The 10,136-nt window shown below is 48.4% G+C and overlaps 1 protein-coding gene across 1 annotated transcript; it reads right to left on the bottom strand.

The window, feature by feature from the left end:
* Nucleotides 1–173: 173 nt before the first annotated feature.
* On the bottom strand, nt 174–9,559 carry LOC111157807 (FK506 binding protein 11). The gene is made up of 7 exons (XM_022519468.1): nt 9,545–9,559; nt 3,529–3,849; nt 3,284–3,349; nt 2,815–2,902; nt 2,479–2,512; nt 2,041–2,111; nt 174–402 (listed from the first exon to the last, which is right to left on the bottom strand). The coding sequence occupies exons 2-7, from the start codon at nt 3,652–3,654 to the stop codon at nt 185–187; spliced, it is 603 nt and encodes a 200-aa protein (XP_022375176.1). The 5' UTR covers nt 3,655–3,849; nt 9,545–9,559; the 3' UTR covers nt 174–184.
* Between the last annotated feature and the right edge of the window lie 577 nt (nt 9,560–10,136).

Here is a 10,136-nt window from a genome sequence, read left to right on the forward strand (position 1 = left end):
GGCAGTAAGTTAGGACAAGAGGAGGCAGGGGAAGAGGTGATCCAGAGCCTCCGACCACCCCAATGTCAGGCAGGATCCAACTCAGAATGCCTTTTTCCCCAGCCCTTTCCCTCATTCCCACTTACAGAAGTAGCCTCAGAAAGTATCAGGTGAAGAATCCAGAGAAATTTTTAAATATTATTTATTATTTCTTTTTGCTCTTGTTTCGTTTCTCTTCCTTGAGCTTCTTTTTGGAGACTTTAGGTCTGTTGGCCTTTTTGTATAGGTGATACCCAATGAGGCCCAGGAGGGCTGGCACCATGGCCATGCCTACCAGAGGCAGAATGCCCTTCACCAGCTTTTGCCAGTAGTTGGCTCGGATCAGTGCAATCAGCTCCACATCAAACTGCAGCACTGCATCCGCTGAAGGCAGAGAGGAGGCGAGGGTTAGAATCTCTGCATTTTATCCAGGGCTCTGAATCTAAATGAAAGCAGGGAGGGCAGGCCACACAAAAGCAACAACTACGAAGGTGGCAAGATTTAAACATGGTGAGTTCCTCTCGACAAAAGCAGAGAAGGGTTATGAGCAGACTCTACTGATAGTTATGTTTACCCCAAATCTATAAATGTGGCTTGTGTTCAGTGACAAGTCTATGACAGGACAGGAAAACTCTGTGGATCTAAGACATACAGGCTGTTCTCCATTGGTAAGTCCGAGAACCCCTATACTAACTGCACTCCCATTTCCAAATAGCCACATTGACAGAATCTTTGCAGGGCTGTAATTAACTGGCTTTAACCTAGACATTTTAAAATGTCACCAACCAATGAGCCCATGCGATGTGACTGTTAGAAAACACAGATGTTTCATCACAGAGGAAGGAGGTGGCTTAAGAAGGAAGAAGCAGGTGAATGAACAGGAGTGAGTCAGGGGAGAAAGGCAAACACTAGAAAGGGGGAGATCGTAGAGCTTTGGGTGAAAGAGCTTTTCTTTAGTCCCATGACCCTCTTTGTGGTTCTTCCTCTAAGTTGGAACTAGGATAAGAACTTTTATCCTAATACTCTGAAGTACAAAACATTTTAGCTAATAGAACATCTGTTATAACCCAGAGCAAGAGATCTGCATCTTGGGAAATCTGTCCTGGGACCTGTTGACAGCTTTTAAAGTTATAGGGTGGGCTTGGCTTTTTTTTTTCTTTTTAAATTTTTTTTTAAGATTTGATTTATTTATTTGACAGAGAGGTAGAGAACACAAGTAAGCAGAGTGGCAGGCAGAGGGAAAGAGACAAGCAGGCCCTTTACTGAGCTGGAAGCCCAATGCGGGCCTCGATCCCAGGACCCTGGAATCATGACCCAAGCCAAAGGCAGACGCTTAACCAGTTAAACCACCCAGACACCCCTGGGCTTGGCTTTTATTTTTTATATTTTTTTTAAAAGATTTTTTTTTTTATTTATTTATTTGACAGAGAGAGATCGCAAGTAGACAGAGAGGCAGGCAGAGAGAGAGAGAGGGAAGCAGGATCCCTGCTGAGCAGAGAGCCCGATGTGGGACTCGATCCCAGGACCCTGAGATCATGACCTGAGCCGAAGGCAGCGGCTTAACCCACTGAGCCACCCAGGCGCCCCTGGGCTTGGCTTTTAAAAGTTGTTTTTTGTTTTGCTTTTTTTAAATTACTTGACTGTGATGATTTTTACTGCCTCTTCCCTCATGGAGACTGAATGGAGGGGTGGAGATGTGGTGAGAAGCCATGCCAACAGCATAAATGACACGGGTTGGAGTTGTGGAGAAAAGGCATGAAAGAGGGCTAGCAGAGGCAACAGACCCAAGTGGCTCAGGTCGGTATTTCTTCCCTAACAAGGTGCTGTCTGCCAGAGGGAAGCCAGGGAGCCTTAACGGGTTCTATGTGTCTAGTCCCTATTGGTGATCTGAAGAGGAAAAAAGCAGCAGCCCTACAGAAGGAGGCCCCAGCCACCCCTGGCCTTTTTAGCAAACTGGATTTAGACAAAGCTCTGAGGGACTGGGTACTTTGATTGCCTGACAGAGAGGACTAGTCAGATTACCTGGGATAGACGGTGGAAATCCCCGTTTTCCATAGGCCAAGTGAGAGGGAATGATTGCCCTTCTCTTCTCTCTGAGGGAAGGAATATGAATCACAGCTGGGGTGGGACCAGGTGGGCTAGGAGCCTCAGTCCATCCTCAGCCCCACCAGCAACACTCTCTGGATATTCACCCCAAATGATGAACTCTCCCAGCTGAACACCAAACAGGTTGACCAGGAAAGGTCTCTGTCCCCCCACATGCCTCAGCTCCTCCAACAGAACCCACAGCCAGAGAGGCACAGTGGCTCTGGATGCCCTTTGGGTTCCCAATGACTTGGACCTGCCCAGTGCAAAGCCTTTATCACACATTCTTCTGCCTCTCTGAGGAGCAAGGACAACAAAGTAAGCCTCCACTCATGCAAAGGGGGTGCCCAAGCCCACCCCTGCCCTGATACTCACCCCACACACATGTCTAGAAGGCTCTGCTCCAGACCTTGAGGAAGAAGACACAACTGAACAGGAAGCTACCTATCCCCCAAAGCCCAGGAGAGGAGGATCAAATGCTCCCTACGACCTTCAACTAAGTTTCCCACTTCTCAAATCCCTAAACTCCCCACTTCTCAAATCCCTGGTTATCCGTGGGGTGTGGGGCAAAGGGAGTGTCAGAAGCTGGGTTTGAACCTCAGGAGGTGACTGGTAGAGTCCTGGTGGCATTTTCAACGTATGTTAGGGATTGAGGAGGCTAAGAAGGGCTTAGGTCGGGAAGAAATAGAATGGGAGGCTCAGGTCACATACCTGGGATCACCTGCTTTTGGCCAAGTTCTATAACCAGAGGATCTCTGGTCAGAGAAGTGTCAATAATGCGTCCATCTACCAAGCTGCCCTGTGGGGAGAGAGCAGCAGGAGCGCACACCTCGCAGGGCACCACACACACCTGGGCCCCTGGGCAGCGGCGGCAACCCCCTCGCAGCTGCAGCCCAGCATTCCCCTCCGGGCAAAAAGCAACAGGAAGCCCCAAAGGGCTGGTGCTTCTCAGAGATCTCCCCACCCTTCGCTTCTCTGAGCCGGGGCGGAACTGGCGGAAAAGCGGGGAAGGGAAATGGGCAGGCAGGAGGCGCGCCCCTCCCCCCGCCACGTGCTCGACGACCCCGGAGCTCCAGCTTCACTCCCGAACCGCTTGCCACGTGTCCCAGCCAGCGCTGACGTGTTCCAGCAGGGCGCCGCCCCCTCCCGGGCCCCGCCCCGACCCCCCCAGATCCCTCACCGTGTAGTGTATGTGCAGCGTGTCTCCAAAAGCAGCGGGCTCCGCGCACGGCTCGGGGGGCTCCACCTACGAGCGGACTACAGGAGTCACGCAGGCTCCTCCAGAGATTCCGTTCCGGCCCCGACACCCAGCACTCCCCAGATCAGTTCCCGCACTCGCTCTCCTCCGCGCTCCCTGGTTCGTTGCGATCCCCTCGTTCCCCACCAAGGCCTGGCCGCCGCAGCCCCGGGACACCCTCTCCTCACCAGGGTCTCCACTTGGAGGGTCCGGACGGGACTTTCGGTTTCAAACCCAGCCTCAGCCCGGCACATCGCCCCACTGAGCAGCAGCAGCAGCAGACGGAGCGGGAGAAGTGAGGGGCGCAGGGTCATGACTGGACGCGGGGCAAGGCACGGGGCACCAGGACAGGATGCTCCGGTGACGGCGCCTAGGACAGCGGTTCCCTCGGAGCCCAGGCCGGACTGGACGGGACGGGGCGGGTCGCAACGCGCCAGCTCCTCCTCCAGCAGCCCTTCCTCCACCTTGTCCCCACCTCCTGGAGGGAGGAGGCCGCCGGGAGCCCTTCCCTACCCTCAGAGATAGGGAGGTCGCGTTTTAGGGTCCATCCGTTGGCCGTTCTGTCCCCTAGCGAGGGGCTGGGTCACTTAATGGCACCCACTTACGATGACCTATTGTGTGCCAGTCACTTTTCTGTAATTCTCAAAGCCACCCTGAAAGGTAGGCATATTTGTTTCCATTTTACAGATGAGTTCAGGTTAAGAAACCTGCCCAAGGTCTTCTAGCTAGGTGGCGCCAGAGACAAGATTCAAACTCAGGACGGCCTGAGTCCCGCGTGTTGGGTCTTTGGTTTTTCCTCTTAAGATACAGGTCTCTTCACATCTGTCCTGGCAGTGTCTGTTTGGCCCAACCCAACCCAGCGGTTGTTAAAGAGGGCACCCCTGTCCCACTTCCAGCCATTCACCTTGAATTCTGGAGGTCACAGGAGGCAGGGAGCTGTCTTGTCTGCCTGTTCTTTGGAAAGATAATTTCAAAGAGCCAGGAGCTATTTTCCTGCAAGGATGGGGCGAATGAATCCCTGATCTTTTCCTCACACCGACCTATCCCTCCTCCTTTATCAGCAAGCTTGTAAAAAGGGCAACTTACAACCTTTTAATGTTTATTTTGCCCAACCCAGGGCTTGACCTCACCCCAAAATCAAGTCTCATGCTCTACAGACTGAGCCAGCCAGGTACCCCCAAGGACTTCAATTTCTTAAAGGGGTTTTAAAGTATTTCGGGCAACACAACCAGTCCCCTTTTGTATGATTTAAACCCTCACTGCCCACTCAGGCCATGGCACCTGAATTCTGCTCCCTCAAAAAGTCATCGAGCTCAGTCACCAAATTCTTGTGTCATTTCTTGGTCCCTGTCTTCTTCAGCATCTCTCTCGTATTTGATGCTGCTGAGCTCTGAATGCCCTCCCAAGCTCTAGATACAACTAACTGCCTGCTGGGTATCTCCACCTGGGTGTTTGACCAGTACATCAAATCAACACACCCAACACTGTACTCATGCCTTTTTCTCCATCCATCCCATCTGTAACAATCTAGAATTCCCTCCCAATTTTCTGTTTCTGTTATTGGCTCTGCTGTTAGCATTCTCCTAAATTCTCCTCTCATTCCCACATCAACCAGTCTCCTTTGATTTGTCCTTCCACCACCTCTCCAAGCTTTCCTTCCATTCCCAAGGCTACCACCCTAATTAAGCCATTACCTCTTTGGAATTGTTGAAAAAGTCCCCTCAGGAGGAAGGGATTTCTAGGGATGATGGAATGCTCTATATCTTGATAGGGAGGTGGCTAACATGGGTGTATGCATTTGTTAGAACTTAAACTATATGAGATCTGTGCATTGCACTGCACAAATTATACTTCCAATTAAAAAATAACAATAAACACAAAACTACATTTTCAAGTCTTCCTCAAAGCTGGATAAGGTCATATGACTAAGTTCAGGCCAGTAAGACATAAGCAGAAGTGTTGGAAATATTGTCCTGGACTTCCAGCAAGGCCCCTTAAAGAAAATTAATTCAGCTAAGAAGTGTGTCATTGTGTGCTCCTCCTCCTCTCCTCCAGCTCCTTCCCTTCCTTTGTTCTGCTGCCTGGCATATAGATGAGATGAATTACACTCTAGCAGTCACATCAGACCATGAGGTGACCATGAGGATGAAGCTATGTGCAAGGACGGTGAAGCAAAAAGAAGTCTGAGCCCTGGGCACCTGGGTGGCTCAGTGGGTTAAGCATCTGCCTTTGGCTCAAGCCATGATCCCAGGGTCTTGGGACTGAGCCCTGCCCAGGGCTCTCTGCTCAGCAGGGAGTCTGCTTCTCCCTCTCCCTCTCTCAAATAAATTAATTTTTATTTTTTATTTATTTATTTATTTATTTATTTATTTTTAATTTGACAGACAAATCACAAGTAGGCAGAGAGGCAGGCAGAGAGAGAGAGGAGGAGGAGGCAGGCTCTCTGCTGTGCAGAGAGCCCAATGTGGGACTCGATCCCAGGACCCTGAGATCATGACCTGAGCTGAAGGCAGAGGCTTTAACCACTGAGCCACTCAGGCGCCCCAAATAAATTAATTTTTAAAAGATCTTATTTATCTGTCGGAGAGAGAGCACAAGCAGGAGTGGCAGGCAGAGGGAGAAGCAGGCTCCCCACTGAGCAGGAGCCTGATGCGGGACTTGATCCCAGGACCTGAGCCAAAGGCAGACACTTAACCAACTGAGCCACTCAGGCATACCTAAAGTCCTTATTAAAAAAAAAAAAAAAAAAAAAAAAAAAAAAAAAGTCGTCATCTAAGCTTTGATAACCATGGAGTCCACCATTCCAGTCCTGGACTGCTTACCACTTTTTTTAAGATTATTTATTTGTGAGAGTGCACACAAGCAGGGGGAGCAGCAGACAGAGGGACAAGCAGACTCCCCGCTGAGCAGGGAGCCCAACCCAGGGCTCAATCCCAGGACCCAGAGATCATGACCTGAGCAGAAGGCAGATGCTCAACCCACTGAGCCAGCCAGGGGCCTCCACCAGACACTTTTTAACTGAGGTAGAAATGAATTGCTACCTGGTTTTAAAAAGAGAGAGCACTCTAAGCCCCCCAATCCCTAGCGTCTCCCTACTTTAGCCCATTCTGTACACTGCTGCTATCTGCTCAGCTCCAGTTATGGAGCCTATGGCCCCACATTGCCCAGCGAATAAAATTCAGCCTCCAGGGGCGCCTGGGTGGCTCAGTGGGTTAAGCCTCTGCCTTCCGCTCAGGTCATGATGCCAGGGTCCTGGGACCAAGCCCCGCATCCAGCTCTCTGCTCGGCAGGGAGCCTGCTTCCCTTCCTCTCTCTCTGCCTGCCTCTCTGCCTGCTTGTGATCTCTGTCTGTCAAATAAATAAATAAAATCTTTAAAAAAAAAAAACTCAGACTCCATGACATGTCAGTTGAAAACTTTCATCATCTGGTCCTAATCTGCCTTTCCAAACTTGGCTTTTATTCCATTAAATTGAAGGCCTTTTAATGACAGCAACCTCATCTTTCTCATTTCTATATTCTCATTGCCTAGTATAGTGTTTGATACATAGACGGGTTGATGAACATTTATGAATTGAACCAAATCCTCTTCCTGCTCACAGACTGTACTCTGACATCAGATGAACCTGCATCATATGTTTCCATCTCTGTGCCCTGGCTCATGCTGTTCCTTCACCTGTCACGCTTCCTCCAAACCAAGCTCAAATATTACTTCCTCTGTAAAGTCCTGATTCCCTTATTAAGAAGTCACTTATTTCTGAACATCCAGCACACTCTGGGGGACATTATTACATTTTCCTTTGTGTTGCAATTGTTTGTGTATGCCCCACTTCTCCCTATCTCCGAAGAGCCAGCTCACTGATGGCAAGGACAAGGTTATGATCATGCCTGGAGACCCCTAGGTACTAGCTGCACAATACCCCCCATATAACAGATTCTAGACAAATGTCTTTTATATTGAATAAGTATTATGCTATGCAATACTTCCAATAGAATTAAAAATATCTAACTATACTGGGGTGCCTGGGTGGCATAGTTGGTTAAGCAACTCTTGGTTTCAGCTCAGGTCATGATCTCAGTGTTGTGAGATCAAGCCCTGAGTCAAGCTTTGTGCTCAGCATGGAATCTGCTTGAGATTCTCTCCTTCTCTGAAAATAAATCTGTAAAAAATACATATATAACTATATTAACTTGGAAAACCTCCAAGACAAATGTGTGTGTGTGTGTGTATCTCCTTATGTTTTAAAAAAAAAAAAAAAAAAAAGGCAAGAATAGGGACAAGACTAGAGCCTGGATGGCTGAGTTGGTTAAGTTCAGGGTCCTGGAATCAAGGCCCACACTGGGTTCCTTGCTCAGCGGGCTCTCCTCCCTCTGCCTGCTGCTCCCCCTGCTTGTGAATTCTGATAAATAAAATCTTTTAAAAAATAAATTTTTTATAATAATAATAATAGATATGAAAGGAGTACACTTATATTTTAACCCCTCCCCAAGTGTGTGGAGGTATATATATTTACAAAAGAAACTACCAAAAGGAGGCACACTAAGCAGCCATGCGTGGTTACTTTGGGAATGGGAGTGAGAAAAGTAGAGGGGAACGGGTTTCACATGTTGCTCTGTATACTTATGTATTGTTTGGATGTTCCACAATGAAAGTTACTTTGGTTACAAAAATAAATTTTAAAATTAAATAGTAAATGAATGAACACAATATATAATAATACAAGGGAATGTATGGGAGGTGTTGAATGAGTTGTGCTAATGAAACTAAAGGAGCGGGTAAGAGTCCTTGTGATTAGAGAGGTCATGGCAGCTTTGCAGATCTTAAAGAAAAGTGGTATTCTTTAAAAAGTGAGAAAAGGGGGCGCCTGGGTGGCTCAGTGGGTTAAAGCCTCTGCCTTCGGCTCGGGTCATGATCCCAGGGTCCTGGGATGGAGCCCCACGTGGGGCTCTCTGCTCAGCGGGGAGCCTGCTTCCCCTCCTCTCTCTCTGCCTGCCTCTCTGCCTACTTGTAATCTCTGTCAAATAAATAAATAAAATCTTTAAAAAAAAAAAAAAGTGAGAAAAGGGGGGCACCTGGGTGGCTCAGTGGGTTGAGCCTCTACCTTCGGCTCAGGTCATGATTTCAGGGTCCTGGGATCAAGCCCCCATTGGGCGCTCTGCTCGGTAGGGAGTCTGCTTCCCACTCTCTCTCTGCCTGCCTCTCTGCCTAATTGTGATGTCTCTCTGTCAAATAAATAATTAAAATTTTAAAAATAAATAAATAAATAAATAGAAAAAGGGATAAAGGCAGCAGGTCGGATATTTGGGAAAAATGAGTGGACAATTTTGGTTAAAGTAATGGATTCAGGCAGAGGAGCAGAGAGAGATAGTTCGAGAAGGAAGCAAGAGCTAGTTGTGGAGAGCTTGAATGTCAGATGAAGGCAGCGGGAACCCACTGAAGGTTTCCGAGCAAAGCCGTGACCATGCGCACTGCACTGATGTGTGGGGTGATTGGAATGGTGTCATGAAGATGGAAGGCTACTGCCCAGTCCAGGTCTGACACTTTGTCAGGAATGGGAAGGGGAAGTGGAGGTGGAGTTGGGGCAGGGGGTGGATAGTGGGAATCAGGCAAAACTAAGACAACATTATCACCACAGAGGGCAGCGCAAGCCCACCTGAGCCTAGAAGGGAACAGGGAGGAAGGAGCTTTCTCCTTGGATCAAGTTAAGAGGAACCTGAAGGCCAGAGAAAGGCAAGATGGTTCTGGGAAAGGCAGGGGAGTTGGCACAACCCTGACTGGAGGCACAACTTTGAAATCAGAAGCATTCCTGGAAAGGCCTCCACCTTCAAAGGTGTCTCTATCAGCGAGAAGACGAAACTCTACCATAGCTCCCTGGACTCACAGGGTACCCGCCAGGATCCAGTTTGGTCAAGGACAATGATGTTTATTCATTCATCAAGGCTGAATGCTTATTATGTGCCAGACCGTAAGCAGGGCACTGCTTTCTAAATATTTTTAATATGTTTACTTTTAACAGACTGTTAATAAACAAAAAGCCTCTGAGTCAGCATATGTAAACCTGGATCCAAAATCTAATGCCGCATTTTTAAGGGCAGGTATACCTTGGATGACAAAATGTTTTCTTTTTAAGTATGGTTATGCCCTCATTCAGCCCATTCTCTTCTGCAGCTTATAGCCGAAGTGACACACACAAGCAGACACTCACCTTCAAGCCATGATGGTGAATAGTCCTGACCCAAGTTCCTCACTTCCAGACCTTCAGGCACTGCATTGCTCCCTTTCCTAAGGTTTGGATTTCCTCAGACTTAACCTTCTCTTCCCTTTGCTCAGGAACTTGGGGTCATTCTTACCCAATCCCAGCAACCACAGCCAGGAAACCCAATTAGATTGAAAACCTTTAGAGGAAGGCAGGCCTCTGGATCCTATCACTCCCCAGTGACCAGCACGATACTTACTCTATCCCTCCAGTTACCAGGTTAGAAAGTAGAGAGCTGGGCTTTGGCTTTCCTATCTCCACACCCTTCAGAACTGGAAAAGAAGTGTTCCTAGTACTATGACTGCCTGCCCAAAGACACCACGCTGTGCAGCAGCAAAGGGGTATCCCCCACACAGTTATTCCCCAACTCTCACTGCCCCACGTGCTGCACTATGGATATCCCAAAGGATTTCCAAGCATCCCAGAAATGGATTGCCAGCTCTCTCCATGAGGACAGTGGTAAGACTTCCTTCTTAACACAGGTCTGGAACCGTAAAAGGTACTAAGTAAGTACCTGTCAATTTTCTGCTCTGACCAATCT

The sequence above is a fragment of the Enhydra lutris genome, unplaced genomic scaffold, assembly GCF_002288905.1.
Source record: "Enhydra lutris kenyoni isolate GAN:26980312 unplaced genomic scaffold, ASM228890v2 scaffoldscaffold56, whole genome shotgun sequence".
Lineage (NCBI taxonomy): Eukaryota > Metazoa > Chordata > Mammalia > Carnivora > Mustelidae > Enhydra > Enhydra lutris.

What these genes read in the sequence shown, in the direction of transcription:
- LOC111157807 (XM_022519468.1), bottom strand. Translation starts at nt 3,654, where the DNA reads ATGACCCTGCGCCCCTCACTTCTCCCGCTCCGTCTGCTGCTGCTGCTG. An exon ending in CGCTGCACATACACTACACG is followed by an intron (nt 2,903 to 3,283) that starts GTGAGGGATCTG and finishes CTCTCCCCACAG; the next exon opens with GGCAGCTTGGTAGATGGACG. An exon ending in CTTCTAGACATGTGTGTGGG is followed by an intron (nt 2,112 to 2,478) that starts GTGAGTATCAGG and finishes TCCTTCCCTCAG; the next exon opens with AGAGAAGAGAAGGGCAATCA.